This window comes from Triplophysa rosa, linkage group LG4 (assembly GCF_024868665.1).
Source record: "Triplophysa rosa linkage group LG4, Trosa_1v2, whole genome shotgun sequence".
Classification (NCBI taxonomy): domain Eukaryota; kingdom Metazoa; phylum Chordata; class Actinopteri; order Cypriniformes; family Nemacheilidae; genus Triplophysa; species Triplophysa rosa.
The window spans coordinates 31945629-31968905 of record NC_079893.1 but is presented as its reverse complement, the minus strand read 5'-3'; the positions used below and the strand labels follow the sequence as shown (position 1 = coordinate 31968905).

The 23277-nt window shown below is 40.5% G+C and overlaps 3 protein-coding genes across 5 annotated transcripts; 1 reads left to right on the top strand and 2 right to left on the bottom strand.

The window, feature by feature from the left end:
* tmed1b (transmembrane p24 trafficking protein 1b) lies at nt 1–2340 on the top strand. Its single transcript, XM_057331630.1, has 4 exons — nt 1–296; nt 1036–1133; nt 1263–1449; nt 1524–2340. Exons 1-4 carry the CDS (start codon nt 135–137, stop codon nt 1740–1742), a joined length of 666 nt encoding a protein of 221 aa, XP_057187613.1. The 5' UTR covers nt 1–134; the 3' UTR covers nt 1743–2340.
* A 271-nt stretch (nt 2341–2611) lies between these two features.
* Nucleotides 2612–17130, bottom strand: dnm2b (dynamin 2b). 3 transcript variants are annotated; one of them, XM_057331551.1, is made up of 21 exons: nt 16745–17130; nt 14821–14894; nt 14192–14341; nt 13993–14077; nt 13655–13773; nt 13066–13164; nt 12802–12962; nt 12578–12720; nt 12353–12488; nt 12032–12099; nt 11091–11229; nt 9334–9420; nt 9172–9242; nt 9032–9083; nt 8829–8939; nt 8634–8743; nt 6037–6148; nt 5681–5845; nt 4460–4686; nt 4112–4372; nt 2612–3753 (listed from the first exon to the last, which is right to left on the bottom strand). In XM_057331551.1, exons 1-21 carry the CDS (start codon nt 16903–16905, stop codon nt 3687–3689), a joined length of 2598 nt encoding a protein of 865 aa, XP_057187534.1. In that variant the 5' UTR covers nt 16906–17130; the 3' UTR covers nt 2612–3686. The 3 variants fall into 3 exon arrangements, with proteins under 3 accessions (XP_057187534.1, XP_057187533.1, XP_057187535.1); XM_057331550.1 differs by having other exon boundaries at nt 2612–3756; nt 16745–17129; XM_057331552.1 differs by lacking the exon at nt 16745–17130 and adding an exon at nt 15036–15324 and having other exon boundaries at nt 2612–3756.
* A 514-nt stretch (nt 17131–17644) lies between these two features.
* LOC130552921 (gastrula zinc finger protein XlCGF52.1-like) lies at nt 17645–23202 on the bottom strand. The gene is made up of 2 exons (XM_057331608.1): nt 22913–23202; nt 17645–19173 (listed from the first exon to the last, which is right to left on the bottom strand). The coding sequence occupies exons 1-2, from the start codon at nt 22995–22997 to the stop codon at nt 18233–18235; spliced, it is 1026 nt and encodes a 341-aa protein (XP_057187591.1). The 5' UTR covers nt 22998–23202; the 3' UTR covers nt 17645–18232.
* Nucleotides 23203–23277: the final 75 nt, after the last annotated feature.

The following is a 23277-nucleotide window of genomic DNA, read 5'->3' as shown; positions in this document are numbered from 1 at the left end:
GGCTGGAAGAGTCGCGCGCAGACGCGGAACAGGCGTGTAGATGGACGGAGGCTTTTAAACGGATAACTTTCCGGGGGAGTTCACGGATAAATCGCATCTGCAGAACTCTACTGTGCGTCGCCTCAGCGCGGAGGATGTGCACGTCACTGCTCGCGTGTTTCGCCGCGCTTTTCGCCGCCGTTCACGCGTTCAGTCCGAATGTCGACAGCGAGTTCACGTTTGTCCTGCCCGCGGGGAGTAGAGAGTGTTTCTACCAGACCACCGTCACCAACGGCAGCATGGAGGTCGAGTACCAGGTACTGATCGTGCCACCACCTCAAACACACTAACATTTCACTGACACGTAACAAAACATCACAAACACACACCAATATATTACCAACACATCACACAAACATATCCCGGATACGTCTGCTGAAGATCGGGAAAACATCTGCTGTGTAAAAAACATCTGCTAAACGTCTTAGAAAGAGCAGTTTTACATCCGTTCTAAATCCAACATCTTCTGACAGCAGACGTCTCGAGACGACCCCAACAAAAATGTCTTGCAAATGTACCTAAAGACATCGAATAGACGTCTCCCAGATGTATGCAAACTCTCACAAACACACAATGACTCATTTTAAACTGACCCTCACAAGTAAGATTAAAAAGGAATTGTGTGGTGGACAAACAACATGTAGCCTACATGTAAATCCCTTAAGATGTGTGAAGATGATGTTAATAAATCACGAATGACCGTTTGGGACACATGTAGTGAGTCTCCACCGCATTCAGGGCGGCTTAAGTGGGTGTGATATGTTTGTTTATCGCTGGGCTGTAATGCCCTGTCAAAGATCCGTGTTGTCAGCACGTGAACACAGCGTCACCCATGAAACCGAGCGTTACAAGCGTTAGTTGCATGGGTGTTTACTGTAGGGATGGATGTTCAGTCAGATCTGAGATCAAAACTCCTCAACACGAGTCGTGAAAGTGGTTTAAGCGATTGTGTGTATAACACTTAAGCGAATACATGATGTTTGTGTATTTGTGCAGGTGATTGCTGGAGCAGGTATGGATGTGGATTTCTCCATCATCTCACCTCAGAGGATTCAGGTGGTCTCCGAGTTTCGCCGATCTGACGGCGTCCACATGTGAGTCACATGCTTTCCAATCGCGTTACATGTCCCACACAGATCGCTCTGCGCAGTGCCTAATGCATTTTGTGGCCGGGGTTCGGAGAATACGCCCTTGTTTCATTGGCTGTTGTTTGTCACGTTTAGGGTCGAGCCCACAGAAGAAGGCGACTACCAGATCTGCTTTGATAACACCTTCAGCAGGTTCTCAGAGAAGATGGTCTTCTTCGAGGTCATCCTGGACAACCCGGCCAATGACGCTGGAGAGGATGATGAGTGGGCGGGGCTAGGAGTACCCGAGAGCCTGTTGGAATACAAGCTGGAGGACATACGAGTGAGTTCTCTGTGGGACACATGCACAAATATATTTCAAATATATATTATTGTTTTTCTTTTGCCGACCGACAGGAGTCGATGGAGTCCGTTCACCGGCGGTTGGAACGCAGTCGTCAGATGCAGACGGTCCTGCGGGCGTTCGAGGCGCGTGACCGAAACCTGCTGGAGGACAACCTGTGGCGGGTCTCCTTCTGGTCCTGTGTCAACCTGATGGTCATGTTGAGCGTAGCGCTGACTCAGGTCTACACAGTCCGACGCCTGTTTGACGACAAACGGAAAGTCCGCTCATAAAAACACGCCAACGTCACGCTCAGAAAATGTGCAGAGAACTCCGTGCCTTCATTTGTTTTAATCGGACACCGCGTGGCTTGTTCTTCTGATTGGACGATTTCATTGGACGGCACGCTTTAGCGGGATTCGAGTGAACTGTAGCGTTAAGATAAAAGTAGACCTCAACTGTCTGTTGGGAGTTTAAGCAAAAAAAAGCAGAGGCGAGTGCGACTGAATTTTATCGAAGTCATAAAACCATTTTGATCATGTTGTGTCTTTTAACTGGATATTTGTTCTGTTTTAGTCACGAACATACGAGGAAACACAAGGTTCTGCTGCTTTGGGAGATTTGTAGTTTGTTGTTTTTCAGTTGACTGTGAGATGTTAAAGTAACAAAGGGGATATTCTGTACAGCTGTTTGCTTTTGTAAAGATTTTTACACAAATGAAATAGATCGTATATTTTTACTCGTTGTTGATGAATGTCGATAGCATTCAGTTCGCACCAGCAAATATAGTTCTTTATTTTTTGCATTGAATATTCTGTTTAGTACGCCACATTGAAATTATGTTGGTCTATGAATAGGTTTTAATAAAGTGAATCCAAGTGAAACCTTATTGTTTTTTTAATTAGGCATCTTATTTTACTTATGAATAAATAAACATTTGATGATTGTTAGCCATAGAAGCTGGCATATCAAAATTTTACATTGTACAGTATTTAGATTTATGCGATTATCGTGGCAAAAAACCCAACGGTGGCAATATTGCGATATCTATTGAATAAACTTAACGCTATCAGTCAAATTAAATTTTTATTTTGTTTTTTTCTCTTTGACTTTGTTTGTAATCATTGTGGCTCTTAAAATGTTAAACGGGTGTAAAACCACCAGCTGCTGTGTTGAGATGTCAACCATACGCTATCATATTTGCAGTATTCACACAATACCGATTATCACGGTTATTAATATTGCCTAGTGATAGGCCTAGTCCAAACCACATTCAAAATGTTTTGAAATCTAAAAGCTTTAAACTTCAGTAATAAAGCATGTGAACTACTGTTCACTGAATTACTATTCAAATATGCAGTGGCCTCAAACTGTATTGACAAACGTAATTACACAATTTTAATTTAAAAAAAACATCAACGTATGTAGTGCTCATCAATTGAAATTGCAAAAAGTTTATTCTCAAAGTTACAGTTACCAACCTTACAATTTCAGGCAATTAAATCAATCATAACGATCATCGTTAAAGTTTGTTCGCATGGCCTGCGAAACGTCAAAATGACAGAAGTAAAAAAAAGACAAGCAATGAAAATAGAGAATATAAACATGAATAACAATAAAGCTATTTTATAAACAGAGAGTTTATTTTTACTTGAAAACGAGGAAAAAATACTCCTAAAGAAGCTGATTTTTGCAGATTACATGAACAACAAATACATATATTAGAGTAGTATTTAATAAAATAGTTTAAGGCAAAATGGTGGATTAGTAGAGAATGTAGCGTACTTCATGATAGTGTTTGAGTTTTTGAACTCTGGAGTTTTATAAACGTGAGACTTGAGATGTTGGTGTGTTACAGTAACGCCGTTATACTGTGATTACCAAATTGAATATAGTGTCTGTTGTCATCATATATAAATATTAAAGTGTGTATATAGAGAAATAATAAGAAGTGGAGTGTCAGACTAAAGGATTGAAGATTCGTCATTACTGTTCAGTCAAGTTTAACACTGTTTTGCTGTGTCAGTCAAAGGCTGAATATGAAATAAATGGATTTAAATCAAGTTAGTGGTGTGCTTTTCGCGACAGGTTACAATTTCTACATACACCTGTATGTTGTTTAAAATATGAATGGTTACATAGTAGTTACTTAAAGAGGAGGCATTGAGATGTTGTAAACAATGATGTGCGTGTGCGTGCGTTGCTCTTTGGTTTTAGTTTGTGGGACTCTGAGCTCTTCAGTCCAGTAGAGACGGTTCTGATGGTCTGATTATAGTGGGTCTGTTGGGAGCTGCTGGTGGTCTCCTGCTACACCCGCGCACACACACACACACACACACACACACACACACACACACACGATGACACACCAAATGTTTCTATTATGAGATTAAAGAACCCATAGCTTGAGGACAATTACTGTCAACTCAAAATTTCAATCTAAATTTCTCAAATTGTTTTTAATCATTATCAGTACAATTCAGACCTTATTTCAAGCTTTCGTTTCTAACAATGAAACAATCATTAACAATCTCGATACGATTTTTGTCAATACTCAACACTGATACTTTTAAAATCCCTAACAAATGCTAAATCTTCATTTCACAGAGCTCAGCGAAAGCTTTCTTATCGTTTATTAAAAGTGAAGGCGTGTCAGTCGTACCTGGGTATGCCAGGAGGCAGAGCGGGGGGCACGCGGGCAGGTCGTGACGGAACCAGAGGGGGTGGAGCAAACGGCTCCAGCGTGCCATAAGCATTAGAGTTGACAGGAGGCGGTCCGGGCCGGGATGGCACAGGCGGAAACGCAAATCCAAGGGTGGGGTTATTAGGAGGCGGGGCAGGAGGACCAGGGGTGGGGCCTCGCACCGCAGGAGGTCGACCAGGAGGCGGAGCACTTACTGGCAGCTTATGCTGAGGGGGAGGACTGAGAGAGAAAGATGCTAATGAGCAACGCTAGCAACACCAAGGTGATGTGTTCGAATGTCAAGCATGTGGAGGGATGTACTGATACCTGGGGTCACTCTGTATCCAGGTGTCGTCCACAGGGGGCGGTAAAGGTACAGACACCGTACTGGTGCTGATGTCACCGATGATGTGTAGAGACTCTTTGAGAGCGTGATACATACGCAACATCTCGTCCCTGTGCTGTGCCTGTTCTGCGGACTCCTCCATCAGACTGTTCTGGTCTGCAGACGAGTACAGATACGCCAGCAGCTCCGAGTAAATGAACTCCTTCGCCTGACAGACACAGACAATATAACGCTTCATCAAACATACAATGGATCAAGGGTGCATTGCTAAATATGCTGTGAGAAAAGGTTGCATTCTTTTATAATCTAATCAAAAACTAAAATGATTTTTGGCCACGTGGATCAGTTTCACCAGCAGGTGAAGCGCATCTATACGCTCTTTATGGCATACTGTATGCTTCCATCCAAATTTGCAAGATTAAAGTCCCCGTGAATCGGAAATTGCGATAGTTTTTACTTCTGTATTTTGACGCATTTCCGAGTGAAATGGAATGTCAAATGAAAAAAATAGTGGGTGTGGCTTGCGTTTTTCGCTGCAATCGGATTGGATGTATAGAAACAGCCGCTGCATTTTGAAATGGAACTGGCAGCAGACTTGACAGTTGATTGGGTGGAGTTAATGGATGCTCCGCCCAAGCCGTCTAACATTCGTCATTTATTATGGATAGTCACTCGAGGGTGGAAGTGCATTTTCAGATTTTAAATTAAGATTATGAGGCCACAAGATTTTTAAAAAAGAATGACCCACATTGATACACTGTTTACAATAAACACTGCAATATAAAAAAAATAAGCATTGTAATTTTTTATTTCACTGGGACTTTAACACGTGTGCAAAATTTGAGCATCATACAAAATATCTGCGAATAAAGCACAGTTTCTATCCAGTAAGTCAAAGAGAACAAAATCGTAACTTCCTGATAAACTGACACCAAATATCGCTATGAAAAGTAGAAGCTGCTGCAATAGAATTGTAGGTCTTTTATTGTATGTAAGAAATGACAAAAAAAAGGATCCGACTCAATTAAGCGCATATGTTTTTTAGAATTTATGTAATCTTCATCCACCACTGTTTACGCGTTATACCAAAATCCACCAAAACTAGAAGGATAGAAAGATGGCTTATGACACAGATTCACAGTAAGTCAATCCATCTCAAACACACGACGATGATGCGGGAGATAAGCCCCGCCCACACTCACACTGTTGATCATGAGGTGCATGATGGTTTTGGGCATAAGGTCTCTGATGCTCTTGTTGACGATGCCGATGTAAGAATCCACCAGGTTGCGGATGGTCTCCACCTGCCTCTCCAGCTGAGGGTCCATGGAGATAGAGTCGGCCGGAACGCTGTCCTCGTTCTCCGCCTGAGAACATGAGACAACGGTGAGACTCCAGAGAGACATCATGTTCAGGTATAGAACGAATAAGATTGGTGAATCGGGATGATTCAGATTCAGGTGCTCGTCTGGTGTAGAGCTCTTAGATAAGAGGTTAGCTCAAGTGTTGGGTTGTGGTTCAGGTGAGAATCACGTGAGGTTTGAGGTGTGTCAGGTACCTGATCCTTCTCAGGATAAACTCCCGCACGCAGAAAAGAGGCTTTCCAACTGTCCACGTCCTCCTGAGAGTCGCAGGCTAACTCAATCTGACGGAGATCTTTATACACGTTCCTAAACACAAACACATCGTAAACATACCAATAAGGGCGTGACGATATAGATTGGATAGATTCATTGGATGCGTCCCTGACCCCCAGTTAACTTCCGGTCTGTGTTTGGCTAGTGTCTAATAATGTAACTATTTATATTTGATTTAATTTATGTTAATATTGATTTATATTATTATTTTATTGTATAATAATTGTATAAAATAAATTATTTGTTGAATTTTGTTGTATGTTTATTTTATTAAATAAACAATTTGTTGAATGGCTCCTGTAGTTCGGTCGCATTTAAAGAAACCGTGTGATACACTGACATCTAGCAGTTGAGCTTGGTATTGCAGTCTAAATTCCAAAAATATTGGAGGGACAAGTTTAGCCAATTAAAGCTTCTTCTTGGTTTCTTTTGATTGTTATCAGAAATAATCTACGGGCGCTCTATTGTTTGTGACTGTGTACTGGAAGTTCAGTTGGGCTCACAAAAGTGCGCATGTGCAATAACGTTTGTTTATGTTTTTAAGATGAAACCGTATACCGTGGCACGATATATCGCAATACGACGACACAAAAAATGTGTTTTGTTGACTAGCGATGAGAATGGTTATTGGTATCTTACCGTCGAGTATTTTGCTATTGCAATCAAACATGTTTCACGTGTTTTACAATGATGGGAAAATAAAAGCAACTATTAAAAGAGATGTTCTCATATTTCCATTTCAAAATATTTGGGTTTCTGAGATAGATTATACCTTATTTTTTAAGTAACAGGCCTATTCAAATTTGATTCATTTATGTGCAGGTTTTTATTAAATTAAAGAAGTTGTATGTTCCATGACAAACGTTACTGAAAATTGTAAATAAAATAAAAAATGTTATAGTTTTGTAAATAAATCTGTTATTTAAATTTTGAAATTTTTTTTTAATTCATGCTACTTTCATAATGAGAACCTAAGGGCTTGTTCACACCGGGATGATAATCGCGTGCGTTTATCGTCAATGTTTAACGCCTCGTGACTAAACAAAGGGCCAATGTGAGTGTGCACACTGGCGAGCAAAACGCCAGGCGTAAAAGCATCATTTTTTTTAAAACGCCTCGTCTTTTAAAAAACACTTCTTCTGTGTGACAAGCGAGTGTCAGAAGCATAAAGTTGCGCAGTGCCACCTTGTGTACCGGGGTATTTCTGTTTTTCATTAAGCGCCATCTATGGGAGTGACTTTGCACGTTCACTCGGCTCATCGCCAGTGAAAATTGTTTGGGTGTGAAAGCCGAAAAACGTCTCGAAAAACGCTGGCGATAAGCGCATAAGATTATCGTCCCGGTGTGGACAAGCCTTAATGTTGTGTATTGTATGGAATCATAAACTGAACTAGGGCTGAAACGATTCCTCGAGTTACTCGAGTAATTCGAATACAAAAAATCATCGAGGCAATTTTTGTTGCCTCGAAGCCTCGTTTAATCCATTTAACTACAGTACACACGGAGCACTGCGTTTCCCCACGGACCGTTATTACTGACGCACAGCCCGCTAAACTCTATTCATGTTACAGGGCTCTCAAGTCTCACGCATTCACCACGAGACACACGCATTTTAGTCTGTTCACACACTCACACGTGTTTCTCATGCTGATAAATAACTGAGAGCTTATTGAAATGGTGATCTATTTTGCGAGTGAAACTTGTTTTCCGGCTGCATTGAGTCCATCAAACTAGATGCGCACTAGTGGATGCAGAATCCTGTTATTTACACACGTCATCTGTCTGTTCTGCGTGTCTGAGTGAATGAACTGCACAGTTTAACGTGCTACACGCGTACAAAGCTCATGAATATGTCTGCGTGTGCGCTGAATGAGGACATGAACTTCATCTCCAGAGTTGCTCTGAGAGTTTATTTCACAAACATTTTATTGTTTGAGTGAAGAAACAGACATACTAAAAATAAGAGTCTTCCGACAACCTGCCAAAATAAAAGTCTGGTTAACTCGGTATTGTATGTGGACAAATATTTTACTAATTAATAGTAAAAAAAAAAGAAACTAAAACTAATTTAAATAAACTAAATGCATCATGCATAAGCTGAAGTTAGTCAATTATTCTTTCTATTTTAATTAATGTTTCTTATTTATACATTTGTATTATATTGCATTTTGAATTAAATATGGCAATGGAATGTATTAAATGGGTTCAGTTTTCACAGATATTAATGTATGCAATTACAGCAATAAAAATTTTTTTTTTTCTAAAATATTAAGAGACCTGTCTTATTTTCTCTTGTATATTTAGTATTGCTCTTTAATAAAGAAAAAGTACTTATTATCCGAATACCCGATTAATCGATGGAAAAATCAGTAGAATACTCGATTAGTAAAATAATCGATAGCTGCAGCCCTAAACTGAACATATTGTTACACACCTACAAACGCAACAATCACATTTAAGATTTATAACTTAGCATTTACACACACACGCACGCACGCACGCACGCACGCACACACACCTCTGCTCGGTGTTGAAGATGGCAAAGGTGTGTTTGGTGGACATGAACCCTTTCTCCACATCTCTAATCTTCAGATTATCCAGAGGGAGCATGAACTTCTTCTCTTTCTCCTGGAACACACACACAAAAAACACTAAATGAAGTCTTGAACACTCACAGTTTATCCAGAGCACACACACACGCACACACACGCACCTCCTCATCTTTGTACCAGGACAAGGACTCGGCCGTCAGAACGAACCAATAGTCTTTCGAGCCGCCCTTCATGATGCTAATGTTGATCGTCAGCCAACCTCTTCTGATCACCTGAACAGAGGGGCGGGGATATGTTAATGAGAAGAAGAAACAAACCAATCAGCACTCAGGGTTTGTCATGAAAAGCAGTTTTTGTGTGTCACCTGGTTGGGCATGGCTCTCTTCTTAGTGACTGCCGCGCTTCTCTGCTGAGCGCTGAAACGGATAAACACAACACACACACGTGTTCAACACAACTACACACATGGCAGAGGTCACTGTGAGGAGGTCAAAGGTCACTCACTTAGCAAAGCCGATGAAGTCCTCGTGGTTTGTGTTGATGTACGAGAGCTCGATGTCTATCAGCAGCATCACCTATAAAACACACGCAACATTAAATACACAACAGTGTCAAAATAACAACAGCACCACACACAGACACACACACACACACACACACACACACCTGGTCTTTGGTCTTGCTCTCTCTCTCTCTGATGTAGGTGGTGACGATTCTCTCAGTCTCTTCTCTTAGTTGAGGATACGAGTTCAACTACAAAACACACAGACAACTGCAGCACAAATACACACAACACACAGACAAGAGAACAGCAGCCAAAAACACACAGGCATGCAAACAGAAAGAACAGCAGTACAAACAAAAAAACACACACACACATATACAAACAGAGGAAACAGCAGTACAAACACACAACACACACACACACACAGCGTGCGCATGGACGCACGCACGCACGCACACACACACACACACACACACACACACACACACTGACAGTCACACACAGGTAGAGATACAGAGATTTTAAACACACACACACGTGCACACCCAAGCACACACATGCTCACAACATGCACACGCACAACACACACACATGCTCACAACACACACCTACGCACGCACACACCACACCACACATACACACGCACAACACACACGCGCACACAACACACGCACACACAACGCACGCACGCACACAACATGCACACACACGCGCACACAACGCACACACAACACGCAAAGCTGATCATCAGATTCAATTCAAATCACTTTCATTCCAAATAAGTGTATGTGTGTTTGTAGATTAGTGCGATTAGTGAACACAATGAGAGACAACATCTCCACAAAGCAAAAACAGACTCAAGCAGATCATCTGTCTGTCACTACAACAGAATATGAAATATTGTCTTTCATTGACCTCAGAAACACAGGAGAATGAAATCAAACACAATCAGAGGTGTGAACGCACACAGGGCTGAGAGATTCATCACATGAAATCTGTGAGCTGATTGGTTAAGAGAATCTGTCAATCAGAGTGGGTGGAGTTACTGGATTAAAGAGAGATTCTTGCAGAAACCATTGGCTAAAGAAACTCAGGGCGTGATGTTTTATTTCCAGGTTGAATTACCTTCTCCGTGCACTTGTGGATGAGCGTGGCGAGCTCAGACAACACCAGATCTACACATTTCAGACACGGCTCCTTTAACTTCACCAGCTCCTGTTTCACTATAGCCTCAAACGCCAGATCCGGTGTGAACAGACCCGTCCTGAGGGATCATGGGACAGTGCGGTTTATTCAAGGAACAGCGAGAGATAGAGGGAAGCCTCCATGACCTTTTGATGGTTATTCTTTTGTTAAACATCAACCGTTTTGTACACTTTCGTTCAAAATGAACAAATATCCGTTAATGAGCAATTACATCAAATAATCGCTGTTGAACACCAATGACAGGCTTATAATTTCAATTAATATCAATTTTTACACCACGTAATTTACGCACATGTAAAGAAAACGACAGAAATTGTACGATGTGCAGTTTTATGTTGAAACTGAGATGGCGACAGAGAGACAAGTTTTCTTTTGACTATATTAATCGTAAGATTCTGCCTTATTAGTAATAACTTTGCGATAAAATTATTTAGATCTGTTCGATTTCTTTTGGGGGGGTTGTCCTCCCATTAAATGTTTCCTGTCATATGGTGTCTTAGTGTCCCATGAGTATTGTTCCCTGAAAATTCTTCCTGTTTCTTGAACAGACGCAAACGTCACGGCCGAACCGCAGATGTGTAAAGAACGTTTCTATTCTTCTATGTATTGATGGGATTTGGACTCTGATGTCTCTCAGCTCTGTGCTGAAGACACTCAACACACACACACGAGAGAGGGGGTGAGTTTGTTAAAGGTGGCGGGCGTGCGGTACCTTCCGTGTACACTGTCTGACTGTATTGATCAGCTCCTGAATCACCAGATCAATACATTTCAGACACGGCTCCTTCAGCTTTATCACCTGCTTTTTCACTATAGCCTCAAACGCCAGATCAGGTGTGAACAGACCCGTCCTGAGATCACGCACACACGATACATATCGTCAACACACAACAGAGAGCGAGAGATTGAAGACAAAAGATAACAGAGAAAATACAAACACAAAGAGGTCAAAAAAGAATGTGTGTGTGTGTGTGAGAGAGAGAGAGAGAGAGAGAGAGAGAGAGAGTTTGTTTATGAGTTGAAAACTGAGAATATTTTTTATAAACACAAGTGAATCAAGTTTGAGGGATCTGAAAAACACAACTGTGTTTGGTATAGGAAGCAACATTACAATGCTCATCTCAGCGAGAGTTTAAATCCCTGATAGCACACATACATCTTGGAGACGTCTTTTTGACGTCATCTTTTTTTGGATTGTTTGCTCATCTGCAAACGTCTCTGAGGCGGCTGCTGTCACATGTCATATACTGTAGACCTCTAGAAGACGTATGTAAGATGTTTATGATTCACAGTGTATGTAAAACTGCTCTTTCCAAGACGTTTATCAGATGTTTTTACACAGCAGACGTTTTACAGATCTTTAGCAAACGTCTAACAGACGTACCTGTGCTAGCTGGTCTTTTTGTCAACTGAAATCTGAAAACTTGTATGCGTTTTGGCTGTTCATATACACAACAACAGTACTTTAGGGGGCCAGAAAAGACAAACTTTTAAAGACAAGTTTCGGGTTTTTGAAAACGATATTAAACGACACAAATTTGTGTAAAGTGACATCGCCAGCTACAAAGGTAGAAAGATTGTAGTATATGTTGTTGTGTAAGCGTGTGTATCTGTCAGCAATATACGCTGTTTTTGTGGATTGTGTGCTCTTACCTGACACCATGAATGTTCTTTATTGCGTAACTGATCTCTCTCCTCAGCTCCTTCTCATCAAACTCCATCTGACACACATACACAGCTTTGTTTCATTGTATTAATGTCTTGTTTTCATCTCTTGACTGACTCCAAACCTACGACCGAATTAGTCCGATTTACAAAACACTAACAAGAATGCCTAAGCCACACATTATATTTATACTAAAATCTATTCACCTCCTCTTGATGACACCTTATTTAAAAAAATATACCTTTCTTAAAAAACCCTTTCATGTTGTATTTTTCAAAGCTAGTTGCTAAGAATGTGCACATAGTTACCTTGACAAGCTCAAAAGGAAAGCGTTCGTGAAAGATGCGGTTGATTCGCGCTCCGCCAGAGAGTTCAAGCGTGTCCACCTGATCTCCAGAACCCTCGATCCGCTTCTCGAAGTCCACGCCGAACTGCTGAACCATCCTGCACACGAGAAACGGTTAAATTGACATCAAAACAAAGACAGCTGTGACATGTCTTGGTTTAGCCAGCTAGCGTGTGTGTGCTCTCACTGTAGTAGAGCTTTAGTCTTGCGCGCTGGATCATCAGGTTTGTAGTTCTTGTACTCATCCACTTCCTTCTCTAAAGACAGCAGCTGACTCTGTAGTTTACTGCGCAGCGCAGGCAGAGTGTCACGAATGTGATTCGTCAGTTGCTGAAACATCAAACATTTTGAGCAGGTAAGGTGTGTGTGTACCTGGTTGAGTGTCTTCGACAGGTGTGTGTGTGTGCGTACCTGGTTGAGTGTTATCTGCAGGTAAGGTGTGCCCATTCTCTCGGCCATGTGTCTGTACGCAGGATGAGAAAGAAAGAACTTCCTCTCCGCTGCCAGTGCGGCACGAATATCTTTTCTCCCGTCGATGTCCTTCTGACTGCGGTTCACCACACCAATATAACCTGAGCACATCACGTCAAACTCTACAAAAACTTAACCTTACACCTTTATTAGACAAGAAACTTCAGTGGACTTTTGATTCGATTAGTGTGTTTGTGTCTGTACCTCTGCGCAGAGGCAGTAGTTTGTTTTCTAGGATGTCTCTGGCGTCAGTTCCTTCATCCATTAGATCCAGTTTGGTGATGACACCGATGGTGCGAAGACCTGCAGGGCAAAGATTAAAAATCGACTCATTCGTCATTCGATCTCCTCGGATCAAGGTAACAGAACTTAGAATGTGAGGTTTATCAAAGCGCTGTACAATTCTTGTGTAACAGAAAACCGGTTATGCGTTTTGGTCGATTTGTTACACAACCACAGCGTACTGGGGACGTGAAAACGTGAACTTCCAAAAACAGAATTGGTTATCGATAAAAAACACGAAAAAAAGTGCAAGGTTGTGAATGTTATAGTTTTAATGTACGCTTAAAAAAATGGTACAATTTTTAATGAGTGAAAACGTAATCTATTTCAATTTATTACAATCTTACCAACTAATGGCCTGGCAGGCACATGTTTTTAGACGTTTGCGCAGACCCGTGGAAAACGTTTTCACATCATTGTTGTCTGTATGCGAATGTTTTCCAAGACATAAACCTTTCATTTTTTGGCACATCGTTATACGTACGTACATATAAACAAAACGTTTTCTTACCCTGGGGATCGACCTCCTTGCTCATTTTTAAGGCGTCTGAATTGGCGAGATCAGTGTTGGCAGGGGTGACAGCAAGAACTAGGCAGTTCTCCTTGGAAATAAACTGCAGCAACATGTCTCTATAAGCGAAAACAGAACGTCTGTCAGTTACCTGATATGCTACTCTACACTACGGGTATCAAACTCAGTTCCTGGAGGGCCAGTGTTTAGCTTCATCGCTAATGAAACATACTTGATCCAGCTCATCGAGATCTTCAGGATTACTAGAAACTTCACGGTTGGAGCTGAACTCTGAGTTTGGCGCGTGTGCTCTACACGATCATATCACCAACACTTACCTGATCTGATACTCGATGTCTACCGGTTGGTCTCCAACTGCAACCTTAGTCATGCCAGGAAGATCTATCAGCGTGAGATTCAAAACTGGAAGAAAACAACAGAAAGAGAGGAAAAAGTTGGGGAGAATGCGTCTGCTGAACTTTGTGTTTTATGAAAGTCTTATGTGTGGGCTACATTAACTTTTGAATTGTGAGTTACCATTCGGTGAGTAAACACGCAGGTTGATGGGAACTGGTGAAATTCCTTTATTGGACCCTGTGATTCGGTCCGTCTCTGCTTCAATCTCCAACCGAACCTCATCAAAGTCCACAAACTTGCGACCCTTACAGTGCAAGAACTCTGCATATTCTAGAGAGAAAGTTATGTAATAATCAATATGTTATCAATCAATCTGTGCATGTCATTTCTAATCATATTTTGCCAGTGCAAACATATTTTTCCACCATTTGTGTAATATACACCTTGTATGAGCAAATGGGGAAAAACATGAATTTTCATGTTTTACAAATCAGGCTGCAAATGCTAAATATTAGAACAATAATATAAACCATTAAAGGGATAGTTCGCACAAAAATGAAAATTCTCTCATCATTTACTAACCCTCTTGTCATTTCAAACCTGAATAAATGTCTTTGATCTGCTAAACACAAAGGAAGATATTTGTAAGAATGTCAGTAACCAAACAGATCTCACCCCCCATTGACTCCCATAGTTGGGAAAAGAAATACTATGGGACTCAATGAGGGATGAGATCTGTTTGCTTACTGACATTCTTACTGACAGACTTTTCATCTTTGGGCGAACTATCCCTGTAGTCGTGTGTGTACCTGCTTTGCTGTTTACCAGCTGGAGAATAAGTGGTCTGCGAGTAACAATCCCAGATCCTCTTGGGAGAAAATCCCTGAATGACAAAGCAAAAGAAAAGAAAATATGCAAAAGAGAAAGCGTGGAGTGTACAAATTCAAAAGTCTAGAAATGAGTTCATTCGTTTTTATGCACGCTGCACAAATTTCTACAGGTTCATGGATGAACGCGTCCACACCTCATGGTTGGGTAAAGTACGGACAAACCCAGGCATTGGGTGAAATTAACCAAAGATGTCTCTATTTGACAACCCTTGCGTAAGTTCATTTAAATTCCAGCAGTTGAGCGTACCCCACCATGTATTTGACCCAACCCAGCCTTTTAAAGTGTCGATGAAATGACAAAATCAATCTTTATCAGACACCCCCCAGAAATGAACCTCACAACCTCTAAAGAAACGTAGTATCACTTCCCACAAACATTATAATTATGACTAATGTGTGTCTTCCTGTTGCTTTAGCAGGAACGCGTCATGAACATGTCAAGTCAGCACATGCCGACGCCTGGTGAAATGACTCAGAAAGACTATTCAACTGATAGATACTCGAATACTTCAAACCTCATGATACAACGTCAGACCATAATAATAAATAGCATTGTTTATCAAAAATGAAACCATGTAGGTTATTCAAATACAAAAAACTTCTCAAGTCAAGGTTTTGTTTGAGTGATTCCTTTTAAATGCCACAGAAAACAGCACCAGTCCCACACCCTGACGTTACTTTAAGACCACACTTACAGTTTGACTTTATTGCTTACAATATTACAGATGATGGTTAATGTTTGACTTTCGTTGACATGTTGGACTGATTATTGGACAACAGTTTCTGTTCATCTTTTCTGTCTCGACGACTAAACTTAAACCTGTGAAATGTTTTACCATTTTAACCAGTTTACTACAAACGCCATGGATAAATTATGGCTTATGTAGCAAAAACATGGTTGTGCTTATCAGGGTTTTACTATTGTAACTATTTCTTTTGTGAAACCGTGGTTAATTTTCATAAGGGAAAGATTCGCGAACACAGGCGCATCAAAACACCTACACACAAAACATTTCACATAAAAACACTGACTGTAGTATACAGCACTATAGTATTTACTATAATAAAATTACTAGAGTATACAGAGTCTTTTTTAATAAAAACCAATGTACCCTCACGAAAATTATCCATGGTTTAAAAAAAACATGGTTACTGTAGTAAAGCCATGGTTTTCCCCTTAGTAATCAATGCACCAAAGACCCGTGGTTACTACCGTTTCAACACAAAAAACATGGTTCATTTTCATAAGGGTAGCATTTTACTATAGTATTTACTATAATAAAGTTACTAGAATATACTATGGTATTATTTATAAAAACACTGTCCACGATAGCACACAAACATCTGGCAGATGTCTATTGTTATTTGTTGTTGACGTCTGCATTTACATCTGCAATACGTCTCGGAGACGTCTGCTGTCAGACATCATATAGACATCTAGGAGAGGTTTGTAAGATGTTTATGATTCAGAATGGATGTTTAACGGCTCTTTCTCAGATGTTCTTACACAGCAGATGTTTTCCGGACCTCCAGATCTTTAGCAGACGTTTTACAGACGTACCTGTGCTAGCTGGGTAGTATACTTCAGTGTTTACTGGTGTACATTTACTAAAGTATACTATAGTATTTTTATAACATGGCTCTTTTTTATTTTGCAAGACAGTATCCCTTTATTTTCATTTTAGAGGCTCGTGAAAGAGGTGTTTCAAATCCACGTAGGCACTCGCAGAAATTGACACTAACATCTTACAGTTACTGAGATACAGCCCCTGTGACAACAACTCCCCATTTTACACAACATATTCGTGACACACACACGGGATTTTCTCTCACACACGATCACCTGCCCACAAAGTTCTCCAGCACCGAGCTCTTCCCCGCGCTCTGGCCGCCCACCACAGCGATCTGCGGCAGCTCCAGATTGCAGCTCTGACCGATGGAGCTGAACGCGTCCTGCAGCTTGTTAATGAGGGGAATCAGGTCTTCCATCCCGCGGTTCCCCATGACGACTTTGAATACGCTGCTACGAACTCCAGAGAAACTCACGACGATCTCTTCATCGCTCCACAAACTTTTCCATCCGGTCAGGCGACCACCGTAAAGCCCAGCGCGGACACGCCCTCATTTGCGGACGGCGCGTGTTCGTTGGACGTCCCCGACGTCCGTCACGTAACGCGAGCTCGCCATTGGTCAAACCCTGGCGGTGGGTAAAAGTGAGATGTAGGCAGCCGACGCCCCTCTAGAGGGAGCCAAACGACGGTTAACGTGGCGGTTTTGGTGGATGTTGAATGTATACTGTAATAATAAACTTGTGCTTTCTAAGGAAACTGTTAATAACCTTGTTCGGTGTTTTACGTTGAACAACCCAATCGGGTCATTTGGAGGTAAGCGAATGTTTGTAAGAGAATTTAAAACTCCAGTCAGGTTTCTCCGGTGGCGCCCCTCGAAACGGTCATGTGACTCGCATACAGCGACTGTGTGTGATGTCAGGGCTATTGTATACGATTGCCTTACGAATATTTTTTGTCGTACTTACAAACTATTGACTATTATTTGGATTACGAGTATGATTTGACCGTCGGTTACACTACTGATGATAATGAGGTCACCACGTGACTGAATTTCTAGAGAGCGCGCGACTGTACCGGTTTTAACGGTCGACATTCACTCAGTTCCAGTTGTGGAAACCTTACGATTCAAACACAACTAGCCTCAGCAAAAGACAGCAGACAATTCACCATTTGATGAAGACTGTGATTTATATCACTGACTAGTATTACATAATGAGAAGTGTAGTAAAAATGCAAAACAGAGTCATTATTATTAAACTGTCATGAATGATCCAGTCAACGACTGGTGTGTTACTGTGTGTTCGGTATTAACATCCTGTCACCTTGGAATGGTAAGGTTCTATCTGCGTTCTGAGCATTTTTGCCTTGTTTCAAAACTGCTCAGAACCTTCAAAGTTTTTATGTTCCATTTGACTTTGTAGAAAAACCTTTATTTTTCTTTAAAAAAGTCCCAAAATGACCACAACATCACCTAATGCTAATAAGAATATGTGAATAATCTCAGATAGAACCTTTTAATTCAAAAGCGACGATCTGCTGGAGTCCATCAACTGTTATGATAATCTGATTTTTTTCTTTAAATCTAATCTAAGTATCTAGAGATATAAAGACCTGCTGTTTATACAGTAAAGAGAAAACAAAACGTGCAATGAAATGTGAATTGTTTTTGTTTTTATGCCGTTATGACTTTTGGCTGATGTTTTTGCTTCATCTGAACAAAGTCTTTTTTACAGGTTTCTTCTGGTGAGTTTGAAAACCACTCAATTAAGTAAATCTGTACCCACAGATTCACTGGCGGGTTTCTCTCCTGCGTGAACTTTCTGATGGATTCTCAGGAGAATTCTTTGAGTAAACGTCTTGTCACACTGAGAACATTTGTAAGGTCTTTCTCCTGTGTGAGTTCTCTTGTGGGTCACTAAATTGTCATGTCGACTGAAACTCTTCCCACAAACACTGCAGTGATGAGGTTTCTCTCCAGAGTGAACTCTCTGATGAACTTTGAAAATGCTTGGATGAGCAAAGCTCTTTCCACAGTGAGAGCAGAGGTAAGGTTTCTCTCCAGTGTGAGTTCTCTCATGAATTATTAGATTAAATTTATGATGGAAACGTTTATCGCAGTGTGAACATTGATAGACTTTTTCTAAGTGTGTTTTTTGGTGTTTCTTCAAAGAACCTAAATACCTAAAGACTTGTCCACATTCACTGCACTGATACAGTGTCTCATTGTGTGAACACGTGTGTTTCTTCAGATTGGTTTGACGTTGGAATCTCCTGTCACAGTGAGGACACGTGTGCGTTTTTTCGCCTGTGTGAGTTTTCTGATGACTAACAAGATTTCCTTTGATGCTGAAATATTTGTCACATTGACTGCAGTGGAAAGGTTTTTCTCCAGTGTGTGTCCTCATGTGAGCGTTCAGACTAGAAGACGAGACACAAGCTCTCCCACACTGCTGACAGTGAAAGTGTTTCTGGTCTCTGTGCTCTTGTGAATGAAGTATCTTCTCTTGTAAGGTAGGAAAGCTGATGTCACATCTGGTGCAGGTGAAGAGTTTCTGTTCTGTGTGTTTTCTCTCATGTGTCTCTAAACGTCTCTGTGAACTGAATGTCTTTCCACAGGTGATGCAGGAAAGAGTTTGTGCTGTCAGTCGCTGTTTTGATGTAGAGGCCGTTTCTCCATCACAACATGAATCACCGCTCTCATCTGAAACAAACACAAGAAGGTTAAAAATCTATTTTGACTTCCGTTTGCACAAACTGGAAACACAGAAAACAAAAGGGTGAACTGAGATTCTGCATCCAGTTTTCTACATTCACAAGGTTATTCTTTACATTTACATTGAGTAATTTAGCAGACGCTTCTATCCAAAGGGACTTACAAATGAGGCAAACAATAGAACCAGTCCATTCAATAAAAGGGTAACAATGGGCTCAGTTAACCTAAAGCAGAATTTGAAAATGTAGGAATATTGGTTTTCTTAATTTCACGTACAGTATTAAAGGGATACTTCAGCCATCATTTACTCACTTTCGAGTTGTTCCAAATCTGTATAAATGTCTTTGTTCTGATGAACACAGAGAAAGATATTTGGAAGAATGTTTATAACAGACAGTTAGGAAAAATTACTTTATCGTTTTGAAGAATGTAGGACAGCAAACAGTTCTGGGGTACTTTTGACTACCATTGCTTTTTTCCTACTATGGGAGTCAATGGGGGGCAAAATCTATCTGGTTATAAATATTCCACCAAATATCTTTCTATGTGTTCATCAGAACAAAGACATTTATACAGATTTGGAACAACTCGAAGTTGAGTAAACAGGGCTGTACAGTGCGACATATACAGTGGCAAGAAAAAGTATGTGAACCTTTTGGAATTTCATTGTTTTCAGAATAAATTTGTCATAAAATGTGATCTGATCTTCATCTAAGTCAAGGGTATTGACAAACATAATGTGACTAAAAATAATAACACAAAAAATTCTGATCTTTCATGTCTTTTTTGAACACAATCATTCAACATTCAAAATGGCAGTGGAAAAAGTAAGAGAACCCTCAGAATAAATAACTGGTTGACCCCCCTGGCAGCAATAACCTCAACCAGGTGCTTCCTGTAGCTGTGGATCAGACCTGCACATCGTTGAGGAGGAATGTTAGCCCATTCTTCCTGGCAGAACTGCTTTAGCTCGGTCATATTCTTTGGACGTCTCATGTGTATGGCCCTCTTCAAGTCAATCCATAGCATCTCTATTGGGTTGAGGTCTGGGCTCGGACTTGGCCACTCCAAAAGGAAGATTTAGTTTTTCTGAAGCCATTCTGTTGTGGACTTGCTCCAGTGTTTTGGGTAGTTGTCCTGTTGCATCACCCACCTTCTACACAGTTTCAGCTGACGTACAGACATTCTCACATTATCCTGAAGAATGGTCTGATATACTTGGGAATTCATCTTCCCCTCAATGATTGCAAGCTGGCCAGGCCCTGATGCAGCAAAGCAGGCCCAAATCATGATGTTTCCTCCACCATACTTTACAGTTGGGATGATGTTTTCATGATGATATGCCGTGCCCTTTCCATGCCAGATGTAGTGCTGTGTGTTTTTTCCAAATAGTTCAATCTTAGCTTCATCAGTCCACAAACCATTTTGCCAAAACCGCTGTGGACTGTCAATGTGCTCTTTTGCAAACTTCAGGCGTGCAGCAATGTTCTTTTTAGTAAGCAGTGGCTCCTTCGTGGTGTCCTGCCGTGGATACCCTGCTTGTTCAGTGTTTTACGTATTGTAGACTCATGCACAGAGATGTTACCAGGTTCCAATGATGCCTTCAAATCTTTGGCTGTCATTCGGGGTTGTTTCTTTACCTCATTGAGGAGTCTTCGTTGTGCTCTTGGTGTCATTTTCACTGGGCGCCCACTTCTTGGTAGAGTAGCAACAGTCCCAAAGTGTCTCCATTTGTAGATTGTTTGCCTAACAGTAGACTGGTGAATTCCTAAAGTCTTTGAAATAACTTTGTAACCCTTGCCAGCTTTATGTAACTCAACAATTCTTGATCGTAGATCCTCTGCAAGCTGTTTTTGGCGAGGCCTGGCTCACGTAAGCGTGTTCTTCTTCAAACTCCAAAAGTTTGAGGGTTTTTATCAGTCAAAGTAGCTGTAGTCCACACCTCCAAACTTATTATCTTAACGAGACTCCAGGTGAGCTAAAACCTGACTCCAATTAGCTTTTTTGAGGTCATTAACTCAAGGGTTCACATACTTTTTCCACAAGCACTACAAGTTTTTTTGGTTGTTCTCAATAAAGACATGAAAGATCAAAAATATGTTGTGTTATTATTTTAGACACATTTTATTTGTCAATACTCTTGACTTGGATGAAGATCAGATCACATTTTATGCCAAATTTATAAAGAAAACCATGAAATTCCAAAAGGTTCACATACTTTTTCTTGCCACTGTATGTTGCACATGCTATGAAAAAAATCAGTCTGTGCTACGAATGATTTTAATAGTGTAGCACGCGTGCGATACAGTTTGTCAGGTGCATTAGACAGAGCCATTAGTTTGTGTGAAGTGCGTTTGTTGTTGTCCTTGCTCGTGTGTGAGGTTAACTAATGGCGCACCACTATTTACTTTTGGTTTTATTTTAATTTTTGCAATTAAAACTTGTTTTCCGGCTGCATCGAATCCATTGATCTAGAGCCCTATGATCTACGCGATGTGGGAAAACATGGAAGGAATCACAAAAGCAGAATATGTCCTCTGCTTGTTCTGCATGTCTATGAGTGAATGAGCTGCACTTTAACATGTTACAAGCGTGACACTCGTGGATTTGTCAGTATCTTTCTATATGAACACATGAACTTCATCCACAGAGTTGTTCTGAGTTTATTTTACGAACATTTCACTTTTTGAATGAAGCTACTGCTTTCCACACTGAAACTCAAGCATCTGCGCGACGACCCACCAAAATAAAAGTCTGCTTAATTTGAACCAGATGATAAAATAATTAACTTGAAGTAGCCTAAATTCATAAACTGTAGTAAACACTATAGTATACTTTAATTAATTACTATAATAAGGTTAAGATACACTATAGTACACAATTTTACTGCAGTTTACTGTAATACAAAATGTATTTACTACTGTATTGTAAAGCATTGAAAATACAGAACTCAGAAAAAAACGAATTTGGGGAAAACTAAAAATGATATGGCCCTAACTAATCTATCCATTTGTATGACGTTAATGTCCTTTTTCAGTTACCTGTCTATTTATGTGATGACCTGCACTTGTGTTTTTTAAAGATCATAGCAGACGTATACTTTTTATACTACTGTACAGTATACTACTGTTTGGCCTGTGCTACAAAACTTTAAAACTCTGTAGCGCCGGTGCTGTGTATGCAAAAAAAGTTAACGTACAGCCCTGGTAGGTGATGACAGAATTTTCATTTTTGGGTGAAGTATCCCTTTAATATTAGGGAAATTATTAAAAAAACATAAAAAGTGACCATAACAAACAAAAAAGATTTACCTCAATGTATTTTTACAGCATCTAAACAAGTAATTTTGTCATGTTGAATCACGCAGGAAACTAGGAATTTTCATATTTTGTTTCTAATTATTTCTTACTGCTTTTATTTCCACACCGTGGCACTGCGTGTTATCTAATACAGGAAACATATATCCTGTTTCTATATCCTATTTATACTGTACAAAGTTCGTAAACCTGTATGCAGCAAAAGCTGGAAATTCTGTTCATAATCTTAAACTCCTGCCCTCCATCCCTCACATGTGAATAAACGCAAGTTCCCTTTCAAAGGCCTCAGATAAACATGGCCATTATAAAAGTGTTTTTCTATTATTTAGCATGTGTCTGAGTGATAAAAGATCAGAAATTCAAACCACGGTCTGATGAAGAATTGTACTAAATTAAAGAAAGAAACAAACCTGAAAGAATAAAATCATCTTCATCAGTCAGATCTTCCTCTGCTGTGGTTTCTCTTCTCATCTCCAACAGTGTGACAGAACACATGTTGAGTGGTCTGGTGTTCAGGATCTGCTGTTCTCCAGCGTTACAGACAGAATCCAGAGACTCTGTGGAGGTTTGATCAGTAGATTCATCCTGATTCAAGGTGTGATTACTGTCACACACAGTGTCCTGAGCGTCTGTGGGGTTTGTGTCAGTATAACAGAGTAAAGTGAGGCTGAGCTCCGAGTCCTGTGTGTGTCTGGACTTCTGTTCAGAGAGGAAATATATTTAGATAAAGCTATAAACTATGACAGTGAGATTAAAAACAGTATTAAAATACAAA